This window comes from Anomaloglossus baeobatrachus, chromosome 7 (genome assembly GCF_048569485.1).
Source record: "Anomaloglossus baeobatrachus isolate aAnoBae1 chromosome 7, aAnoBae1.hap1, whole genome shotgun sequence".
NCBI classification, from domain to species: domain Eukaryota; kingdom Metazoa; phylum Chordata; class Amphibia; order Anura; family Aromobatidae; genus Anomaloglossus; species Anomaloglossus baeobatrachus.
The window spans coordinates 277899812-277924126 of NC_134359.1; the positions used below are offsets into that span (position 1 = coordinate 277899812).

Below are 24315 nucleotides of genomic sequence, written 5' to 3' on the forward strand. Positions count from 1 at the left end.
TCACTTATTACCATTGGTCTATGTCTTTTCTTCCTGCAGCAGGGGGCAGAGATCGAGGCGCGAGACGCCCGAGGCTGGACCGCGTTATTCCACTGCACCAGCGCTGGCCATCAGCGGATGCTGCGATTCCTGCTGGAGAATGGAGCCAATGCCGATGCCAAGTAAGAACGCAAAGGCCTATTGGGTCACGTTGTGCCGTCCGACTCTCCGTGCCCCTTCATAGCTCCTGAGCGCTCTGCTCTCCTGGCCATTGTTTACCACGCACAGCTTTGTACCTATTTAGGTTCCCATAATAGAGGGGATCTCCATCTAAAGGGGGTTTACTTTTCTCAAGATAGTAAGGGATTCCCTTTTGTGTACTATATAATAATAATAATAATAATATAATTAATAATAATATTTATTCATATATAGTGCTATTAATTCCAAAGCGCTTTACATACATCAGGAACACTGTCCCCATTGGGGCTCACAATCTAGAGTCCCTATCTGTATGTCTTTGGAGTGTGGGAGGAAACCGGAGAACCCGGAGGAAACCCACGCAAACACGGGGAGAACATACAAACTCCTTGCAGATGGTGTCCTTAGTGAGACTAGAACCCAGGACCCCAGCGCTGCAAGACTGCAGTGCTAACCACTGAGCCACCACAAGACTGCAGTGCTAACTACTGAGCCACCACAAGACTGCAGTGCTAACCCCTGAGCCACCACAAGACTGCAGTGCTAACCCCTGAGCCACCACAAGACTGCAGTGCTAACCCCTGAGCCACCACAAGACTGCAGTGCTAACCCCTGAGCCACCACAAGACTGCAGTGCTAACCCCTGAGCCACCACAAGACTGCAGTGCTAACCACTGAGCCACCACAAGACTGCAGTGCTAACCACTGACCCCCGTGCCACCCTCGTAATATAGGGCATAACTTGCTGGGAATCTGGCTGCTGGGACCCCCCAATGATCCTGAGACTGGTCCGTCCATGTGAAGTAGATCATCCTCACCTCTACTCCATTGTCTATGGCCATTGCTCCGCTTTTTCTGGCAGCCCCATAGACAATGAATGAATGAATATGCTTAAAGGGAACCTGTCAGGTCCAATATGCACCCAGGACTATGAGCAGTTCTGGGTGTATATTGCTAATCTCTGCATCTAGTAGCCTAGATAAAGGGATCTTTAGAAAAAGTATTTCTAAAGATCCTTTATCATATGCTAATGAGCGAGGGACTAGTCCCAAGGGCGTTAGTTCCTGCTCTCATTTCTCCCTTTTAGCATGTTAGCACACTCACAGGGGTGTACTAACATGCTATTCAATGCCCATTGCCCAGCATCATCATCAGTAGTGACATGCGTACCTGTGTCCGTTGTCACCACATCAGGCGCTGGGTTTAAGGTCAGTGTGCATGATCAGAAGTCCCGGCACTTCCGGTCATGTGCACTATGAAGCCAGGTGTACGCGTCCCGGCTTCATATATGTCTAGTGCACAGGATCGGACGTACTGGGGAGCCAGTGTCTGATGCGGTGACAACGGACACAAGGGCCTGCTAACATACTAAGAGGGCAGAATGAGCGCATTAAGTAACGCCCTTGCGACTAGTCCCTGCGCTCATTAGCATATCATAAAGGATCTTTTGTAATACTTTTTCTAAAGATCCTTTTATCTATGCTACTAGATACAGGGACAGGTTAGTCAAAGATTAGCAATTTACACCCAGAACTGCTCGTGGTCCTGGGCGCATATTGCACCTGACAGGTTCCCTTTAACTCCCCTGTGTTCCTATAGGGCTTTGCTGAGCCCAATTCTCTGGATTATGGGGGTCTCAGCAGTTGGACCCTCTTTAGTCCACCATTCTATGGAAAGAAGATAACTTACTATTTTGGGATAATCTAGTCTCCCGGCCCAAACTGTCAGTATAAACTGAGCACACAGCCTTGTAGGGGATGTACACCCTATAAAAATGGCACCTTTCGTAATCTAATCACTGCCTCTGTTCTGCAGAAACTGAAGTTTAATCAGATATGCTAATTAGGGATATTGGTGCATCCTGGGTGTGGCCAACAGGCTGAGTGACTCATCCCTCCCCCTTGTTTTGCATGCCCCACCTCTATCACTGGTGATTGACAGCTCTGGGTCATCTGATTTTTCTTTGCAGACAGAGATCATTCCAAGCAAGACCATGCTGTCAGCTACCAATAAGGGAGGCGGGGACATGCAAAACAGTGGGTGGAGCTGTGCATGGAGTCTCTTGGCCACACCCAGGGTACACAGAGCTTGCTAATTAGCATATCTGCTTACACGTCAGTTTCTGCAGCACGGAGGCAGCGATTAGAATAATAAAAGTGTGATTATTATTGGGGGCAGTATCCTCCACAAGGACGGGGGCTCAGTTTATAATGTCAGTTTGGGCTGACAATGTCCTTTAAAGTGGTTGTCCAGTCTAAGCAAAGGGGTACTTTGCACGTTGCGACATCGCTACTGCGATATCGTCGGGGTCAAATCGAAAGTGACGCACATCCGGCGCCGGTAACGACGTTGCAACGTGTAAAGCCTAGATGCGCCGATAAATGATCGCAAAAGCGACGTAAATCGGTGATCTGTGTAGCGTCGGTCATTTTCATAATGTGGCACGAATAGGAGATACGATGTTGTTCCTCGTTCCTGCGGCAGCACACATCGCGGTGTATGAAGCCGCAGGATCGAGGAACATCTCCTACCTGCCGCCGCCGGCTATGCAGAAGGAAGGAGGTGGGCGGGATGTTTACATCCCGCTCATCTCCGCCCCTCCGCTTCTATTGGCCGCCTGCTGTGTGACACCACACGACCCGCCCCCTTAGGAAGGAGGCGGGTCTCCAGCCAGAGCAACGTCGCAGGGAAGGTAAGTGCGTGTGAAGCTGCCGTAGCGATAATGTTCGCAACGGCAGCTATCACAAGATATCGCATGTGCGACGGGGGTGGGTGCTATCGCGCTCGGCATTGCTAGCGATGCCGTAATGTGCAAAGTGCCCCAAAGTATCCTTCATAGACAGGACAATCCCTTTAAGCCTGATTATAACATGCAGACATTTCCTATTTGATGTCATTCCCTGCATTGCGTGATCTTGTCCCTAACTAGAAAACTGCTTGACTCCTAGGGAACCGGTGTACGGCTTCACCCCCCTGATGGAGGCCGCGGCATCAGGACATGAGATTATAGTGCAGCATTTACTGAACCACGTAAGTCTCCGGATAAAGTAGTTTTTCCGGCGCCGCTTCCTTCCGCGTTAGGAGGTGAGCGGTTCTCATGACGTCCCGTCCTCAAGTCTCTGCGTTCCACCAACGTGTAGAAGATGACCACTTGGGTATATTCTAAAACTGCACAAATCTTACAGATTTTTGTTTTTTAAAGGGGGTCAAAGTCACCGAGACGGATCACAATGGAGACACTGCCCGCGTGTTAGCAGCCAGGTACGGCCATTCTAGGATAGTGTCGCTCTTGGACTCCCATCGTGTCAAGGGATCTCGGACTCACAGTAGAGGATCAGGTAAGATCTGCGACGCCTTAGGCAGGCGTTACACGTTGCGACATCGCTACCGATATATCGTTGGGGTCACGTCGTTAGTGACGCACATCCGGCTTCGGTAGCGACATCGCAGTGTGTAAATCCTAGGTGCGACGATGAACGAGCACAGAAGCGTACAATATCGCTGATCTGTGTCACGTCGTTCATTTCCATGTCGCACCAATAGGAGATACGATGTTGTTCCTCGTTCCTGCAGCTCCACACATCGCTGTCTGTAAACCCGCAGGAGCGACAAACATCTCCTTACCTGCGGCCGCCGGCAATGCGGAAGGAAGGAGGTTGGCGGGATGTTTACGTCCCGCTCATCTCCGCCCCTCCGCTTCTATTGGGCAGCCGCTTAGTGACGTCGTGGTGACGCTGAAAGCACCTCCCCCTTGAAGGAGGAATTGTTCGGCGGTCACTGCGACGTCGCCGAGCAGGTAAGTGCGTGTGAAGCTGCCATAGCGATAATGTTCGCTACGGTAGCAATCACAAGATATCGCATGTACAATGGGGGGCGGGAGCGAATGCTAATGATGTCGCAACGTGTAAAGTACCCCTTAGTCTATGTGCACACTGCAGATTTGGTGCAGAAATTTTCTGTATCAAATCTGCACCTACTGGCAGAAAAACGCACCAAAAAAAAACCCATGAGGTTCTATTTTGGTGCATTTTTCTTTTTTTTCCCAAGCGTTTGTGGTTTGTTTTTTTTCCCCTTAGTGAAGTCAATGGCTGGAAGGGCTAAAAATGCTGCAAAAAACAGCCCAATAATTGACACACTGCAGATTATTATATGTGTGTGTGTGTGTGTGTGTGTATATATATATATATATATATATATATATATATAGATAGATAGATAGATAGATAGATAGATAGATAGATAGATAGATAGATAGATAGATAGATAGATAGATAGATAGATAGATAGATATACAGTTAGGTCCAGAAATATTTGGACAGTGACACAAGTTTTGTTATTTTAGCTGTTTACAAAAACATGTTCAGAAATACAATTATATATATATAATATGGGCTGAAAGTGCACACTCCCAGCTGCAATATGAGAGTTTTCACATCCAAATCGGAGAAAGGGTTTAGGAATCATAGCTCTGTAATGCATGGCCTCCTCTTTTTCAAGGGACCAAAAGTAATTGGACAATGGACTCTAAGGGCTGCAATTAACTCTGAAGGCGTCTCCCTCGTTAACCTGTAATCAATGAAGTAGTTAAAAGGTCTGGGGTTGATTACATGTGTGTGGTTTTGCATTTGGAAGCTGTTGCTGTGACCAGACAACATGCGGTCTAAGGAACTCTCAATTGAGGTGAAGCAGAACATCCTGAGGCTGAAAAAAAAGAAAAAATCCATCAGAGAGATAGCAGACATGCTTGGAGTAGCAAAATCAACAGTCGGGTACATTCTGAGAAAAAAGGAATTGACTGGTGAGCTTGGGAACTCAAAAAGGCCTGGGCGTCCACGGATGACAACAGTGGTGGATGATCGCCGCATACTTTCTTTGGTGAAGAAGAACCCGTTCACAACATCAACTGAAGTCCAGAACACTCTCAGTGAAGTAGGTGTATCTGTCTCTAAGTCAACAGTAAAGAGAAGACTCCATGAAAGTAAATACAAAGGGTTCACATCTAGATGCAAACCATTCATCAATTCCAAAAATAGACAAGCCAGAGTTAAATTTGCTGAAAAACACCTCATGAAGCCAGCTCAGTTCTGGAAAAGTATTCTATGGACAGATGAGACCAAGATCAACCTGTACCAGAATGATGGGAAGAAAAAAGTTTGGAGAAGAAAGGGAACGGCACATGATCCAAGGCACACCACATCCTCTGTAAAACATGGTGGAGGCAACGTGATGGCATGGGCATGCATGGCTTTCAATGGCACTGGGTCACTTGTGTTTATTGATGACATAACAGCAGACGAGAGTAGCCGGATGAATTCTGAAGTGTACCGGGATATACTTTCAGCCCAGATTCAGCCAAATGCCGCAAAGTTGATCGGACGGCGCTTCATAGTACAGATGGACAATGACCCCAAGCATACAGCCAAAGCTACCCAGGAGTTCATGAGTGCAAAAAAGTGGAACATTCTGCAATGGCCAAGTCAATCACCAGATCTTAACCCAATTGAGCATGCATTTCACTTGCTCAAATCCAGACTTAAGACGGAAAGACCCACAAACAAGCAAGACCTGAAGGCTGCGGCTGTAAAGGCCTGGCAAAGCATTAAGAAGGAGGAAACCCATCGTTTGGTGATGTCCATGGGTTCCAGACTTAAGGCAGTGATTGCCTCCAAAGGATTCGCAACAAAATATTGAAAATAAAAATATTTTGTTTGGGTTTGGTTTATTTGTCCAATTACTTTTGACCTCCTAAAATGTGGAGTGTTTGTAAAGAAATGTGACAATTCCTACAATTTCTATCAGATATTTTTGTTCAAACCTTCACATTAAACGTTACAATCTGCACTTGAATTCTGTTGTAGAGGTTTCATTTCAAATCCAATGTGGTGGCATGCAGAGCCCAACTCGCCAAAATTGTGTCACTGTCCAAATATTTCTGGACCTAACTGTGTGTATGTATATATGTGTGTGTATATATATGTGTATGTGTGTATATATAATGTACAGTGCCTACAAGTAGTATTCAACCCCTTGCAGATTTAGCAGGTTTACACATTCGGAATTAACTCGGCATTGTGACATTTGGACTGTAGATCAGCCTGGAAGTGTGAAATGCAGCAAAAAAGAATGTTATTTCTTTTTTTATTTTTTTTTTTAAATTGTGAAAAGTTTATTCAGAGGGTCATTTATTATTCAACCCCTCAAACCACCAGAATTCTGTTTGGTTCCCCCAAAGTATTAAGAAGTATTTCAGGCACAAAGAACAATGAGCTTCACATGTTTGGATTAATTATCTCTTTTTCCAGCCTTTTCTGACTAATTAAGACCCTCCCCAAACTTGTGAACAGCACTCATACTTGGTCAACATGGGAAAGACAAAGGAGCATTCCAAGGCCATCAGAGACAAGATCGTGGAGGGTCACAAGGCTGGCAAGGGGTACAAAACCCTTTCCAAGGAGTTGGGCCTACCTGTCTCCACTGTTGGGAGCATCATCCAGAAGTGGAAGGCTTATGGAACTACTGTTAGCCTTCCACGGCCTGGACAGCCTTTGAAAGTTTACACCCGTGCCGAGGCCAGGCTTGTCCGAAGAGTCAAGGCTAACCCAAGGACAACAAGGAAGGAGCTCCGGGAATATCTCATGGCAGTGGGGACATTGGTTTCAGTCAATACCATAAGTAACGTACTCCACCGCAATGGTCTCCGTTCCAGACGAGCCCGTAAGGTACCTTTTACTTTCAAAGCGTCATGTCAAGGCTCGTCTACAGTTTGCTCATGATCACTTGGAGGACTCTGAGACAGACTGGTTCAAGGTTCTCTGGTCTGATGAGACCAAGATCGAGATCTTTGGTGCCAACCACACACGTGACGTTTGGAGACTGGATGGCACTGCATACAATCCCAAGAATACCATCCCTACAGTCAAGCATGGTGGTGGCAACATCATGCTGTGGGGCTGTTTCTCAGCCAAGGGGCCTGTCCATCTGGTCCGCATCCATGGGAAGATGGATAGCACGGCCTACCTGGAGATTTTGGCCAAGAACCTCCGCTCCTCCATCAAGGATCTTAAGATGGGTCGTCATTTCATCTTCCAACAAGACAACGACCCAAAGCACACAGCCAAGAAAACCAAGGCCTGGTTCAAGAGGGAAAAAATCAAGGTGTTGCAGTGGCCTAGTCAGTCTCCTGACCTTAACCCAATTGAAAACTTGTGCAAGGAGCTCAAGATTAAAGTCCACATGAGACACCCAAAGAACCTAGATAACTTGGAGAAGATCTGCATGGAGGAGTGGGCCAAGATAACTCCGGAGACCTGTGCCGGCCTGATCAGGTCTTATAAAAGACGATTATTAGCTGTAATTGCAAACAAGGGTTATTCCACAAAATATTAAACCTAGGGGTTGAATAATAATTGACCCACACTTTTATGTTGAAAATTTATTAAAATTTAACTGAGCAACATAACTTGTTGGTTTGTAAGATTTATGCATCTGTTAATAAATCCTGCTCTTGTTTGAAGTTTGCAGGCTCTAACTTATTTGCATCTTATCAAACCTGCTAAATCTGCAGGGGGTTGAAGACTACTTGTAGGCACTGTGTGTGTATATATGTATATAATATATATATATATTACGCTCACCCGAGCATTGAGATCGGACGAGTGCAATGCTAGAGAATCTCGCATTGCACTCTGACAAATGTTAATCAATGAGGGCGAGCAGTTGGTTAGCTTTTCTCATACAGATTCTGAATGCGGGAAAAATTGTAACATGCTGCGATTTTCTGCGAGCGCCGTATCACTTGCACCCATTCAAGTCTCTGGGTGCGAGAGAAACATCGGACTGCACTCAGAAGTTATCCCAGTGCAGTGCGAGATACGCACAGGATCACAATGGAGGAGATGAGGGGATTAACCCCTCCCACTCCTCTGCAGCGCCCGCCTTCAGCTTCTCAGCTGTGACCCGATTGCAAGATCGCGTTACAGTCTCATGACACTGGGCTCACGCTCACAACAGAGCCTGAGCCGAGGGGCATTAGCATATCACATTGGATGCCATACATTTATGTGAGTCCAGCCTAAATCTCAGACTTTGCTGGCCTCAGGATAGGCATGCAGAATTTGGTGCAGATTTCTCATAACAAGTTACCTAGCATCATCATATAGCCTTAAAGTGTAATTCTATAGGACTATGCTACAGGCGCTGCACATGCCTCGTGGGTTCTGTTGCTGGAAAGCAGTATGGCATGGTCCGTGCTCCTTCTGCTGTCTAGTGGGCGTTCTCAGGTACTACATCTCTGCTCCTATGGAAATGAATGGGAGCTGGGTTGAAGTACACTGTGTGTGGAGCTGTGCAGTTCTGGCTCCATAAACTATTAAAGGGATTGTCCACTACTTTTACATTAATAGTCTATCCTTAGGATAGGTCATCAATGTTTGATCGGCCGGGGTCCGACATCCCACGCCCTGACCGATTATCTGTTCTCAGCATCGGCAGCAGGAGGCCAGAAATGCTCAGTTCCGGAACCGCTCCGTCTTCAGATAGCGGCCGGGTACTGCACATCTGCCTTCCATTCTAATCAATAGGAGGCGGATGTGCAGTACCCGGCCTTGGCCGCTATTAGAAGACAGATCATTTCCGGCTGCCGCCGCCAGGACTGAGGACAGCTGATCGGCGGGGTGCAGGGTGTCGGACCCTGGTCCATCAGACATTGATGACCTTTCCTAAGGATGGTCCATCAATGTAAAAGTAGTGGACAACCCCTTTAACCACAGGTGATCATGGGACCTGCTGATCGATGAGGGCGCCGAGTATCCGACCCTCGCCAAACTTCTGTTGATCACCACCATATAGGACATTGGATAGGTCAAGTCATTGTATCTTTGGGTTATATCACAGTATTGAATTGTGGGTTTTTTTTTTTTTGTAGCACGTCATGAAGATCTCAGCTCCTCCGACGAGTCGTCCTTCGTCCCCCACCGCCCAAGGCACCAGCGTAAGGCTAAAGGTCCCAGTATTCATGACGGACCCCAAGCCCTGGCCAAAATAACGGCCGGTGGGCCCAGCTATGGTGAGTACAGATAGTCAGTCATTCTCTTCTTGCAGTTGCCCATGGTGTTTGTTTGAGATTGTGCCCCCCCCACCTTGTCAGAGCATGCTGGGAGTTGTAGTTTTACAGCAGTATGGTCTAAGATGTTCCCCTTTTCCCTCCACTTTAGGTGTCCCGGCTCCTCCTCAGGGCTACGTTACCTTCAGCGATGGCGACTACGAGTCTGGAGGTTCAGATCTACGATATCGTGATGTCACCTCGCCCATCAACGAGCGCGATGTGGAGAGTAATGGCAGCAGTAAAGGTTGCTATTTGGTTTAATGAGTACCCATGGCCTCTATGGGTATATGATTTACAGAAGGTAATGTGCTCTATTTCAGAGGAGGGGTACGCCGGGGGGCCGCGGAGCAGCAGCAGTGAGGGGATATGTATCAGCACAGGCGTGAGCAGCGAGGCCTCCCTGGAGAGCAACGAGGTAGGCAGGAGCGGCGGGGTGGGCTCGTTCTTCTCACATGTCCGACTACTATGCAAATATAAAACACTTATAGGGTCTTCTTTTTGAAAATGGGCCCCCCCCCCCCTTTTAATCTTGTACATTTTTTTGAACCCAAGCTTAACTTTATCCTTAGGACTCTGATCCAGCGTTACATACGGCCAACAAGAAACCCACCAAATCATTCGGCAAAGGGAGACAGCGCAACGGTGAGGCCCATACTGTCCCCGGATCCTCGCTCTGCAGGGCAGCCAACCCCTTGGCGGAGCCAAACGTCTCACCATATACCGGACCCAAGGTACAATGCACGGACCTGATATATGATTATTTATATGGGTTTTTTGTTTTTATTTCCCCCATATAATCAGGTAAGGCTAGGTTCACATTTCCGTTGTTTTGCATCAGTCACATGCGTTGCTTGACGCATGTGACTGATGCGTTGTACAACGGATGACAAAGAACAGAAATCATTGTCGGACTCCGTTGTGTGCGGGGGGGGCGGAGCCGAGCGGGGCTGTGGCGCTGAGGACGTCCGTGCCACGGGGACTGCAGGGCTGGGGACGTGTGTGTGTACATGCGGAGTGCGGGAGTGGGCGGAGCCGAGTGGTGAAGTGTCGGCCTCCTTGCACATGTATCCAGGGTAAATATCGGGTAACTAAAAGCAAAGCACTTTTTCCTTGGTTACCCGATATTTACCTTGGATACCAGCTTACACCGCTTAGCGCGGGCTCCCTGCACGCGTAACCACTGTAAATATCGGGTAACTAACCAAAGCGCATTGCTTGGTTACCCGATGTTTATCCTGGTTACGTGTGCAGTGAGCCAGAGAGAGCATGCACAGCAAAATCCTACGGATTGCGCTGCTCAAAAAAACGTTACAGGCTGCATTGCTCCCGCCCGGCGGTCAGTTAAAAAACGACTGACCGCGATGCAGCGGATGCAACGCAGCATCATCAGTCGCAATCCGTCACTAATAGAAGTCTATGGGGAAAAACTGGATTCCTGCAAAATATTTTGCAGGACACCGTAATTCCTCTAGTCGACGGATTGTGACTGATGCAAAACAACGGAAGTGTGAACCTAGCCTAAATGGGGTGTCCTTGCCCATTAGTATGCCAGTCATGGTGCTTACTGGTGCACTTTTTATTGAAATCTTCATCGGTAGTTCAATGGTCAACCAGTTGAATATCAACCCCCCCCCCCCCATGATAAGGTGATGGGACATCCCAGATGATTCTTTAGCCCCTTTTCCAACCTCTGCTGGAGATATCGGGCGCTTGTGTATGGAGCGGGCTCAGGGGCTGAGTCTGCAGAACACAAGGAAGCTAGATCGCTGCTTTTTAACATCTGTGACATTAACGTGGTGCCATTTAGGATGGGAGCACGTTCTGGAGCCCATCACCCCCCACACATGTCAATTGTAGGGTGGCGATGGATTTTGTTGGCAGTCAGGGCCTATTAATTGAAGGTAATAACACGGTCCGAGGAAGCGCTAAGGAGGCCGGGTGAAAAGGTAAGTTTAAAAAGTTTTTTCCTTTATTTATTAACCTGCCACAACGCGTTTCGATATGTAAAATATCTTCATCAGGTGAGCATCCACCTGATGAAGATATTTTACATATCGAAACGCGTTGTGGCAGTTTAATGAATAAAGGAATAAACTTTTTCACCCAGCCTCCTTAGCGCTTCCTCGGACCATGTTATTACCTTCTCTTGACACTTTCCCCCCCCTTGTGGGATCCACGGCAGGAGCAGCTTTGGTCGGAGGTTTAAGGCTATGTGCGCACGTGTGTATTGCATGCAGTTACGCTGCGTTCTGCACCGCAGCGTAACTGCATGCGTCCTGCGTCCCCAGCACAATCTATGGAGATTGTGCAGGAGACGTGCGCACGTGGCATATTAGAACGCAGCGATTCGGCTGCTGCCCGAAGCGAGCGTTCGAAAAAGTGACATGTCACGTCTTTCGTGAGCTTTGCATGCTGTCTATAGGGAGAGGCAGCATGCAGAGCGCACGAATTCTGCAGGCACCAGGCGCTTCAGAACGCAGCTTTTCAGCTGCGCTCTGAAGTGGACTTTGTGTGCGGTGCAGTGCGCACATAGCCTAATTGTCATCAGCTTCAGCGGCGGCTCCCCTTTGTCCGGTCATATGACCGCTCTGTAAAGCTCTAGTCTTCACAGACGGATGTCTCCGGATCAGCGTCCTGGCATCATTAACGGCTTTCCCAAGCTCGTACCGTGGTTGTGCACGTCAGGTGAGTGGCTCTATTCCCCCCCCCCAATTATACCGTCATGGGCAGCACGGTGGCTCAGTGGTTAGCACTGCAGTCTTGCAGCGCTGGGGTCCTGGGTTCAAATCCCACCAAGGACACCATCTCTAAGGAGTTTGTATGATCTCCCCGTGTTTGCGTGGGTTTCCTCCGAGTTCTCCGGTTTCCTCCCACACTCCAAAGACATACAGATAGGGACTCTAGATTGTGAGCCCCAATGGGGACAGTGTTCCTGATGTATGTAAAGCGCTGTGGAATATGTTAGCGCTAAAAAAAAAAAAAATAAAAATAAAGATTTACTGTCCCCGAAATCCTTCACATGCGCTCCTTTCTCCAATCCATTTAGGGGCTATTAATTGACTTATCGCGACCACCTTTGTATTTTTATGATGCCCAGCTTCAGGCCAAGCTTCATCGGTGATACTGCAATAGAATTGCAGTCTTTAATGCGAGCAATCACATGATTGCAGGTTGACGTCCCCTTGATACCAAGAAAGGGGGGGAAAAAAACAACTTTTATTTTTAAAGATGTAATATAAAAATACAATTTTGTATCCACCACCCTTTTTCTCCAATACAAAACCAAGTAATCTTTATTTTTGTTTCTTTTTGAGTGCTGTAAAAAAACAAATATATCAAAAAGCTATGATGGTTAGGAAAAAAATAAAGTGCAAAACTGAAAATTTGCCACTTTAAAGGGAACCTGTCAGGTGCAATATGTACCCAGGACCATGAGCAGTTCTGGCTGTACATTGCTAATCCCTGCCTAACCGTCCCTGTATACACTAGCATAGATAAAGAGATCTTTAGAAAAAGTATTTCTAAAGATCCTTTATGATATGCTAATGAGCGCAGGGACTAGTCACAAGGGCGTTAGTTCCTGCTCTCATTCCGCCCTCTTGGCATGTAAGCACGCACACAAGGGCATGCTTACATGCTATTCAATGCCCATTGTCAGTGACGCCCGTACCAGTGTCCATTGCACTGCCTCAGAATGCCGAGCCTAGGGTCAGTGTGCATGATCAGAAGTCCCCGGCACTTCCGGTCATGCGCACTAGACCTCTCTCAAGCCGGGATGCTTACACCTGGCTTCATACTGCGCATGAGCGGAAGAGCGGTGACTTCTCATCATGGGCACTAACCCTAAACCCGGCGTCTGAGGCAGTGACAATGAACACAGGTACGCATGTCACTGCCGATGATTTCAATGGACATTGAATAGGATGTTAGCACACCCACAGGGGCGTACTAACATATGAAGAGGGCAGAATGAGCACAGGAACTAACGCCCTTGTCGCTGGCCTCATTAGCATATCATAAAGGTGTCAAGGGAGGAATTTGGGTGAAGACTGCTAATGGAGTCTTCGTTTGGGATATCCAGAGACGGTGCCGTATTAGCTGTATATCAGTGCCGAGATATCAATGTATCAGACAATGAATACATAAGACATGTTCTTCTTGAACCAGCATCCCCAACTGAACTCGTGTATTGGAAGACACCTAATTATACAGAAAAGCTACTTTGGCCTTGAAGCTAAACAGGGAGTCCTCCACTCCTTAATTTCTCACAGCATCTTGTAAAACACATCTTTGTTCCTTGCACATTCTTTCTGTGTGAACATTACTGATAAGACTTTTGCTCATTATTTGAAAACTTCCATTATTTGTACATCTGTTCACCTATCCTTGGTAACCCCTTCATGACTATACAACTTTGAACAGGGAGTATTATAGATCTGTGCAATTGCTACATAGACAGACAGATAATTATGCTACTACATCTACATTTTGATTATTTACATACACAGATATTCTTATTACGTTTAAACAAACATACTACAGCTCAGACCACCTTCACAAAGGATTTTTAGAAATACCTTTTCTATAGATCTCTTTATCTATACTACTATATACAGGGACAGTTAGGCAGGGATTAGCAATATACACCCAAAACTGTTTGTGGTTCTGGTGCATATTTCACCTGACAAGTTCCATCTAAGATGAAGGCTGGTTTTTGGTTTGTACCTGACCCTACGTGGATTACCATCCTATCTGACCCCCGTGTCCCTTTTCTCTTTATGCTCAGGACCTGTCTGAGCTTCTGGAGCAAATCGGCTGCTCCAAGTACCTGTCCGTCTTCCAGGAGCAGGATGTTAATCTGCGAATCTTCCTTACTCTTACGGAAACGGACCTGCGGGAGGTGGGCATCACGTAAGTAAAGGGCCGGGGGCGTTCATGGCTGCACAAAGCGATTGAATCACATAATCAAAATGGTGATTTCAGTGGTTAGCACTACAGTCTTGTTGTGGCTCATTGGTTAGCACTACAGTCTTGTTGTGGCTCAGTGGTTAGCACTACAGTCTTGTGGCACAGTGGTAGCACTGCAGTCTTGTGGTAGCGCTACAGTCTTGTGGCTCAGTGGTTAGCATTATAGTCTTGTGGCACAGTGGTAGCACTGCAGTCTTGTTGTGGCTCAGTGGTTAGCATTATAGTCTTGTGGCTCAGTGGTTAGCACTACAGTCTTGTGGTGGCTCAGTGGTAGCACTGCAGTCTTGTGGTAGCACTACAGTTGTGTGGTGGCTCAGTGGTTAGCACTACAGTTGTGTGGTGGCTCAGTGGTTAGCACTACAGTCTTGTGGTAGTGCTGTAGTCTTGTTGTGGCTCAGTGGTTAGCACTACAGTCTTGCAGCGCTGGGGTCCTGGTTTCGAATCCCACCAAGGACATCTGCAAGGAGTTTGTATGTTCTCCCCGTGTTTGCGTGGGTTTCCTCCGGGTTCTCCTGTTTCCTCCCACACTCCAAAGACATACAGATAGGGAATTTAGACTGTGAGCCCCGATGGGGACAGTGTTCCTGATGCATGTAAAGCGCTGTGGAATTAATAGCGCTATATAAAAATAAAGATGTATTTTTATTTACTTATTTAAAGAGCTTCTGCAGCAGCAGAGCCCGGTGTTAGACATACTGTGCCCCCCGCTGTATATGATCGGATTGCGTGTTTTATCTTACAGCTTATTTGGGCCAAAGCGGAAAATGACGTCGGCCATTGCCCGTTGGCATAGTTCTGCCCGCCCTCCAGGAGACGCGCTGGAGCAAGCCTATGCCGACCGTCTGGAAGCCGAGATGCAGGAGCTAGCCATACAGCTCCATAAGGTAGTCCCGTAGGGGGCGGTCAGCCGGTCTCTGCCTCCTGCACGGGGTCACGGCTCGGGATCATTTCTATCCTACACAGAATTGCGAGGAGACGGAGGCGATGAAGGCTCAGGTGGACCAGGAGAAGGAGCTCAGGGCTGTAGCCGAGGCATGTCTTATGGAGCAGGAGACCAAGTGGAGGGCCATTCGCAGCCAGGTGGATGCCACCAATAACTTGGCTACTGATGTACAGCGGGCACTAGCCCAGCTCAGGTAGCCGCTATGTGCAATACTGGACTGAAACGCTATGTGAGTAATAAGCGCTTATGCTGAGTATACTGCCCATAGGAGCTGCCAGGAAGCGCTGTCACTGCGGCTGGGCAAGGCCAGCTCTGCGAGTACGCGACCACCTGGGTGCCGGCTTCCAGGTAAGAGGTATCGGACCAGGAACGTGACGTCCACCCCCCCCCCCCTTCCAATGCTTACTGCACCCTGCCATGCCATGCTTGTATGTCATATACAAGGCGCGGTTGTATGGAGTCTACCCAAGTATCTGATCTGCTTTGTACAAGGGAGGTGTTGGCTGTGTCATACAGCCAACACCTGCTTCGAACAGTGATCCGAGCTAGCTCCGATCACTGCTGTTTAACCATATAGATGCTGCTTGTCTGACAACTGTTATTCAGGACATTGTATGGTAAAGGTGAATGGTGTCCATTAAATCTTATAAAGAGATGGGAACGAGTCTCCAATCGCTAGGATCGGAAATGGAGTATTAAATGTGTTAGGCTGCTTTCACACATCCGGTTTGAGCTGTGCGGCTCAATCCGGCTGTGAAACCTATGCAACCTATGCAACGGATGCGGCGAAAACACCGCATCCTTTGCATAAGTTTTTACATGCAGCCCGTCCGTTTTTTTCCGGTTGCGGCATGCTACTGAGCATGCGCAGTGGAAGAAACCGCATGCGGCGGCCGGATGCGTTTTTTCCGCATTGCGCCGCATCCGGCGTCCATAGGCATGCATTGAAAAATGTGCCGCATGCGTTTTTTTTTTTGCGGAGCAAAAAACGTTCCAGGCAACGTTCCATCCGGCCGCGGCATCGGCTAAATCTGCCGCATGCGGCAAAAACCAGACCGAACGCAAGCCCATGCGGCACAATACAGCACTAATGTAAGTCTATGCAAAAAAACCCGCAACCGGCGGCAAAAGAAACTGTTGCGGTTTTTCTGCAGAGTGCCGTATTGTGCCGCAGAGCAAAAACCAGATGTGTGAAAGTAGCCTTACCTGCCCCATCAATCACCTCCTGCCTTTGTAACCTCCGATGACCTGATACCTATGTAGGGGAAATGTGTTCTTACATATCACCTATTGAAGGAACACATGGCCACATTGAATGACTTAAAGGGTTTGTCCACTATTGACATTGATGACCTATCCTTAGGACCGAGAACAGCTGATCGGTGGGGTTGCGGAATGTCACACCCCAGCCAATCAAACATTGATGACCTATCCTAAGGATAGGCCATCAATGTAAAAGTAGTGGACAACCCCTTTTAAGCATTACACCAGCACTCCACTTCTGTGACTTCATTCAGTTCCTATAGGGAATGTGGAAAGGGGCTGCCTAGATGGGACATGTCCACCAATGCCCTGGAGGGAGGTTCTTTTCCATTGGACGTCCCATTTATTTATTGGGATCTAATGTAATATTTATTTCTTCGTCGCTCCATTGGGAGACCCAGACGATTGGGTGTATAGCACTGCCTCCGGAGGCCACACAAAGCATTACACTAAAAAGTGTAAGGCCCCTCCCCTTCTGGGTATACACCCCCCGTGGGATCACGGGCTGCTCAGTTTTCAAGCTTTGTGCGAAGGAGGTCAGACATCCACGCATAGCTCCACTGTTTTTAGTCAGCAGCAGCTGCTGACTATGTCGGTTGGAAGAAAAGTGGGCCCATATGGGGCCCCCAGCATGCTCCCTTCTCACCCCACTTTTGTCGGGTGTTTGTTAAGGTTGAGGTGCCCATTGCGGGTACGGAGGCTGGAGCCCACATGCTGTTTTCCTTCCCCATCCCCCTGAGGGCTCTGAGGGAAGTGGGATCTTACCGGTCTCCAGGCACTGAGACCGGGCTCCATTCACAGACCCAGAGAACCTGCTGGATATGGAGCTGAGTATCGTCAGGGACAGGGCCCTGCTACATTAAGGTACTCTGTGTCCCCGGGCGAGCGCGCACACACACACCAACATTGCTGGGAGTGTTTGTGCGCCGGGGGCAACAGCGCGGAGCGCTCGTGCTATTATTCACTGCAGCTTTGCTGAGTGAATTTATGTGTTGGGAACTGCCGCGCCGGCCGCTGCTGAGTGTTTTTTACACTGTGGCGCGGCTGGGACTTGTGGTGCGCCGGGGACTTCCGCGCTGGCCGTGCACAAGGACGGCCGCGCTTATTACTCGAGTCCCCGGCTTTGCGGCCTAGTTTTCGTTTCGTTCCCGCCCCCAGCCCTGCCAGTCAGGGGAGAGGCGGGACGCTGTACAGACAGTCAGCGCCGAGGGCTGGAGTCTGCTTTGCATTCTCCAGCCCCCTCACTGGACACAGTGGGAAGCCAGTTTCCCGCTCTTGTCTGGGGCACGCCCACGGCCCGCCCCTCTTCACAGGACGCCGGCAGCCATTACTGCACGCAGTCCGAGCTGGGGAACGGAGACAAGCTCTGGGCAACCAGTCACAGGGCTCTGGCGACCACACACCCGCGTTATAGGCGGGCGGTAAGCAGCACCTGAAGTGCTGACCCCACTAAATACCGAAGTGTCCATTTGTATTTTATGCCTGTATGCTATACACTGCACTGTAGGTCGCTATTTTTGGCTATATGCCCCTCCTAGATGGCGAGATAACAGCAGCAAAAAAGCAAGGGTGCCAAGGCACAGGCTTTCTATGCTGCTTGTATTGCATGTGCTGAAGTGTTCATTTGTACTTATGCCTGTATGCTATACTTTGCACTGTACGGTCGCTATTCTTGGCTATATTCTCCTGGATGGCTAGACGACAGCAGCAAAAAAGCAAGAGTGCCAAGGCACAGGCTTTCTATGCTACTTGTACTGCATGTGCTGAAGTGTTCATTTGTACTTATGCTTGTATGCTATACACTGCACTGTACGGTCGCTACTCTTGGCTATATTCTCCTAGATGGCTGGACAACAGCAGCAAAAAAGCAAGGGTGCCAAAGGCTTTCTATGCTGCTTGTACTGCATGTGCTGAAGTGTTCATTTGTACTTATGCTTGTATGCTATACATTGCACTGTACGGTCGCTATTCTTGGCTATAGTCTCCTAGATAGCTAGAATACAGCAGCAACATAGGCTTTCTATGCTGTTTTTACTGCACGTGATACTGTTCCACCGGCAGGTTACACTGACCCCATTGTGGGCAATGCTACCCTGTAGCACTGGGTCAGCCGGGGTCTCTACTAGAGGTGGCCAAAGGAACCACCTGTGAACCCTGTCCAGGGACAGGGACGGAGTTGCAGTTTCGGCTGATAGATTGTCCTGGGATAGAGACTTTGCAGTCCAGACAGGCCATGGGCAATCTTGATTAAGCTACCGGGCCACCCTCATTTGGAACATAATCAGTGCTCCGGGGGGGTCCCAGGCATTCCAGGGTGAAGGCTCTGACACGGACACAGTCCCAGACAGCCTAAGCGAGCTCGCTGGGTGCGGCACTTGGCTTCATCACTGGAGGGCTCTCTGTATGATGAGGCAGACGTAGCTGATCAGGGCTTTGATCCTGACACCGCTCTCAATCCGGATACACCGGATGGTGACGCCATAGTGAATGATCTTATAGCGTCCATCAATGGAATGTTGGATATTTCTCCCTCAGCTCCCCCAGTGGAGGAGTCAGCTTCACAGCAGGAGAAATCCTTTTTCAGTATCTCATGCGTATATTGAGTACTTTTCTGGCCACGCTGACTTCAGAGAAGCAGTTCAGAAACACCACGCTTACCAGATAAGCGTTTCTCCAAACGTATTGAGGATACACGTTATCCCTTTCCCCCTGACGGGGTCAAGCGCTAGACCCAGGGTCCAAAGGTGGATCCCCCAACCTCCAGGCTTGCGGCTAGATCCATAGTTGCAGTGGAGATGGGACTTCACTTAAAGATGCCATTGACAGACAGATGGACCTCTGGTTGAAATCTGTCTGTGAAGCTATCAGCGGGTCGGTTGCTCCGGCATTCGCAGCCGTATGGGCACTCTAAGCTTTTCAGCTGGTCTTGCGCAGCTGGTCTTGAGCACATGTACATCTGTGCCGCAGGTGGTGTCCTTACCCTCGCAATGTCTGCATTGCAACTTACCCTATTAATGCTGTCCTGGAGGGACAGTCGAGGTTTCGGTCCTTCCCAGGCTCGGGCAGGTCCCAATTGTCCTCGTCCAAAAGGGCTCAAAAGGCTCAGAGGGGCTCAGATTCCGGTCGGGCTCAATCACGCCCAAGGAAGGCAGCCGGAGGAACCGCTACCGAGGCGGTCTCCTCATGACTTTCAACTCTCTCTCTCCGCATCCGCGGTTGGTGGCAGACTCTCCCGCTTGGCGACATTTAGCTGTCACAGGTCACAGACCGGTGGGTGAGAGACATTGTGTCTCCAGTGTACAGGATAGAGTTCTGTTCTCGTCCTCCGGCTCGATTCTTCAGAACTCTCCCACCCCCCCCCCCCCCCCGAGAAGGAGTGGTAATCCCTGTTCCTCTTCAGGAACAAGACACGGTTTTTCCTCCAATCTGATTGGGGTGCCAAAAAAGGATGGCTCTTTCCGTTCCGTTCTGGACCTAAACCTGCTCACCAAGCACGTGAAGGCCAGACGGTTCCGGGTGAAACCCTCCGCTCCGTCATTGCCTCAATATCTCAAGGAGATTTCCTAGCATCAATAGACATCAGGATGCTTATCCCCACGTGCCGATTGCTCCAGAGCACCAGCGTTTGCCACGTTTCGTTATTGAAGACGAGTATCTTCAGTTCGTAGCCCTGCCCTTTGGTCTGGCGACAGCCCTACGGGTTTTCACCAAGTTCAGGGCAGCAGTGGGAGCAGTCCTGCACTCTCAGGGTCACTCTGTGATCCTTACTGGGACGTTCCACTGGTCAAGGCACCCTCTCAAGAGGCATGCCAACACAGCCTGAACGTGGCGCTGGAGACTCTCCAGAGTTTCGGGTGGATCATCAACTTTTCAAGGTTAAATCGGGCACCGACCCAATCGCGGACATATCGGGGCAGGGAGTTTCACACTCCCTCAGTGATAGTGAAGCTTCCGCTGGACAAGCAGCGTTCACTACAGACGGGGGTGCAGTCTCTCCTTCAAGGCCAGTCACACCCCTTAGGACGCCTCATGCAGAGGCAGTCACTTTCGCGCAGTTTTCATCTGCGTCCACTTCAATAGGACATGCTTTGCCAATGGGTTGGGGAGTCGACGTCCCTAGACAGGAACGTCCCCCTTCTCAGACGGTCAAGGACTCTCTTCAGAGGAGTCCATCCTTCAGATCAATGTTCTGGAAATCTGGGCAGTGTATCTTGCCCTGCAAGCCGTCCAGCAGTGGCTGGAAGGAAAACAGATCCGAATTCAGTCGGACAATTCCACAGCGGTGGCATACATCACCCACCAAGCCGGAACACGCATCGCCAAGCCTACCAGGCGATCCGGCGGATTCTGATGGGGGTGGAAGACAGAGCATCCACCATATCCGCAGTTCACATCCCGGGCGTAGAAAATTGGGAAGCAGACTTCCTCAGTCGCCAGGGCATTGACGCAGGGGAATGGCCTCTGCACCCAGAAGGGTGTCAGGAAAGCTGTAGCCGCTGGGGGATGCCGGACGTCGACCTAATGGCGTCTCGGCACAACAACAAGGTCCCGATTTTTCATGGCGCGGTCTCACGAGCAAAGAGCTCTGGCGGCAGGCGCCTTAGTTCAGGAGTGGTCGCAGTTACAGCTACCCTATGTGTTTCCACCTCTGGCACTGTTGCCCAGAGTGCTACGCAAGCTCCGCTCCGATTGCCGCCGCGCCATCCTCGTCGTCCCAGACTGGCCGAGGAGGTCGTGGTTCCCGGATCTGTGGCGTCTCACGGTCGGCCGACCGTGGGCACTACCAGACCGACCAGACTTACTGTCCCAAGGGCCGTTTTTCCATCGGAATTCTGCGGCCCTGAACCTGACTGTGTGGCCATGGAGTCCTGGATCCTAGCGTCTTCAGGATTATCCCAAGGGGTCGTGGCCACCATGAGACAGGCTAGGAAGTCCACTTCTGCTAAGATCTACCACAGAACGTGGAAGATTTCTTTTTTATCCTGGTGCTCTGCACAAGGAGTATCCCCCTGGCCATTCGCGTTCCCTGTCTTTCTTACCTTCCTGCAATCTGGGTTGGAAAAGGGCTTGTCGCTCGGCTCCCTTAAAGGGCACGTCTCGGCACTATCCGTGTTTTTTCAGAAGCGTCTAGCACGACTTTCTCAGGTGCGCACGTTCCTGCAGGGGGTTTGTCATATCGTCCCTCCGTAAAGGCGGCCGTTAGATCCGGAGGATCTAAACAAGGTCCTTGTTGCTCTCCAGAAGCCGCCCTTCGAGCCTCTGAGGGATGTTTCACTTTCTCGACTCTCACAGAAAGTGGCCTTTCTGGTAGCGGTCACGTCTCTTCGGAGAGTGTCTGAACTAGCAGCGCTGTCATCCAAGGCTCCCTTCCTGGTGTTCCACCAGGACAAGGTAGTGCTCCGCCCCATTCAGGAGTTTCTCACTAAGGTGGTATCCTCTTTTCATCTTAATCAGGATATCTCCCTGCCTTCCTTTTATCCGCATCCAGTTCATCGGTATGAAAAGGATTTACATTTGTTAGATCTGGTGAGAGCACTCAGAATCTGCATTTCCCGCACGGCGCCCCTGCGCCGCTCGGATGCACTCTTTGTCCTTGTCGCTGGTAAGCGCAAAGGGTCGCAGGCTTCCAAAGCCACCAGGGTGGATAAAAATCTTGATTTTTTTAAAAAAATCAAAAAAATCAGATTTTTTTGATTTAAATCAGATTTTTTTGATTTAAATCATTTGATTTAAATCAGATTTTTTAATCAAGTTGTACACAAGCAAAACTTTGTCTTTTTGCAAATCTAATTGTTTTACACAAATAAAAATATTAAAACAGTTGATTATGAAACCTAATAATTTTTATTTGCACTATTAAACACTCAGAATTGAACTACAGAGAGTAAGTACTTTTTAACAATAGCCTATCTCTAACGTTTGAAGTAAGCAAACATCTTCAGTGAATACATCAGTCCTTTAAGCCTACTGTTTATTTAGGACTTTTAATAGGAAAACCAGTTGTCCTGCTTTAGCAGTTCCTAAGCGGTTTCGGACTGTTGTGTGCACAAAACCAAATGAAGAAAACAATCTCTCTACTCCTGCGGATGAAGCCGATGCAGTCAGTAGCTGAGTAGCTAGATTTATTATCTTTGCTGGAAGAACAAATGATTGCGACTTCCACCAGTCCAGTGGTTTTAGTTCATTAACGACGTTATCTGCAAACAAGTATTTTTGAAATGGTGCAGATTCACACTTCAATTTCAGCACAGTTGCCACAATGTCATGGTTAGTATTGGCGAGCCACTCCATTGCAGAGTTGATTTCCGCCTCAGATAATTTTTTCCCTCTGTAGATGGGATGCAAGATATTGGCTAAATAGTGTTCTTCTTTTAATGCTTGGTCCTTGCGGTGCTGTATTGCAACCTTTACATTGTTTGAGAGGTTCAAGAGATCTAGAGAACCTTCTAAATCTTTCCAAACTTCTGTGGCATCAGCTATGGTTGCAGTATCTTTCTGCATTTTATCCAACGCAATCGATATTGGCTTTAACCTTTCCAAAAGGTCCTCGGCATTTCTCTTCTCACCAAGATTTAATACTTTGCTTCGTATATTAGCATCAATTTTATCCCGATGTGTTTCGCAAATGGACAGTAATTTTGACCAGTTGTTAATAAACAGTTCCAAGCAGTCAGCCAAGGTATTCCATCTAACATCTTGTGGTAGAACCAACTTCAGTCCTCCCATTTCCTTGTAGGTTGCATGTGCAAAATGATTATTGCGGAAATATTTAACAATTTCTACAACATGTTCCTTGACACCCAAAATATGCAGGTCTTTTGCCAAAAGATGCAACAAATGGGCAAAACAACCGTATGTAATGACATTTGTGTCATCCTGTGCCAGTTCCGCTCGCATTTTTGCCACATTGCTTGCGTTATCAGTAACTAAGCTCCTTACTTTACATCCAAACTGTTCTTGGCATTGGTGAATTGAGTTCTTAGCAATTTCAAGTAAATATTCAGCAGTATGTGAATTTCCAGATGTGTCGATTGTGTCTGTAAGGTAAGTTTCACCATCTTCTGTTGTGACACAAGTGCAAATTATGGGGTCGTTGTGGATGTTGCTCCAACCATCCAAGCTCATGTTAACAACCTTGTCTTTCAAATATTTTGTACAAGCCGCTCTTTCTATGTCGTATACAGCCTGAAGATGTTTTCCTGAGATATCAAATCTACTTGGTGGTTTGTAGCCTGGTCTAATTCCTTCGATCATTTGTACAAACAATGGGTGCTCAACTAGTCGGAAAGAAGAATTGGTTGCAAATATGAATTTAGCAATTAATTCATCAAAATGTTCTTTCTGGCTCGTCGTAGTCTTTAAGATGAATTTTTCTATACTTTGTTGCACGCAAAGTTTTTTTTTGGGCTGCTTTGTTGAAGTTGTACCCAGATATTGATTGTCACGTGCAGCACAAGCCATATTTGACCCTGAAAGCACAGAAATTAAAAATATAAATCGACTGCGTATTTGAAGAAATATAACGAAAATATTGAAACAAACTTTTTGAACAATGTAATGGTCCTCGTCCTATAAGGGCTGTCTCAAAAGTTATGCTACTCAAGTTTTCCGGTGAGGTTGCTGTAATACTGGTAACTAATATCAGAGCCTCAGCAACTGAAAAAAATTATGTCACAAAAGTTTTAAAAATGTTTTTTTTTTAAAATGGTCAATTTGGCAGACTTCAAAAGTGAATTGCAGCCTACAATAAAAAAAAAATAAGCGTATACACACTTTATTTTTACTTAAAGGACATGTGCACCTTTATTTTTTAAGGTGCAGCCAGTCACAGTGTGCACACGTCCTCCCCCCGCAGCTC

General features: G+C 48.2%; 1 protein-coding gene across 2 annotated transcripts in view; it reads left to right on the forward strand.

Annotated features, from left to right (window-relative positions):
* Positions 1-24315, forward strand: part of ANKS3 (ankyrin repeat and sterile alpha motif domain containing 3) — a 42114-nt gene that overhangs the window by 10655 nt on the left and 7144 nt on the right. For both annotated transcript variants that reach the window (XM_075318211.1, XM_075318210.1), the window contains exons 4-14: positions 40-161; positions 3129-3210; positions 3383-3518; positions 9104-9244; positions 9393-9527; positions 9604-9698; positions 9853-10014; positions 14070-14194; positions 14994-15135; positions 15215-15387; positions 15463-15542. In XM_075318211.1, coding sequence (XP_075174326.1) covers positions 40-161; positions 3129-3210; positions 3383-3518; positions 9104-9244; positions 9393-9527; positions 9604-9698; positions 9853-10014; positions 14070-14194; positions 14994-15135; positions 15215-15387; positions 15463-15542 — 1393 coding nt within the window. The remainder of the gene's footprint in view (positions 1-39; positions 162-3128; positions 3211-3382; positions 3519-9103; positions 9245-9392; positions 9528-9603; positions 9699-9852; positions 10015-14069; positions 14195-14993; positions 15136-15214; positions 15388-15462; positions 15543-24315) is intronic.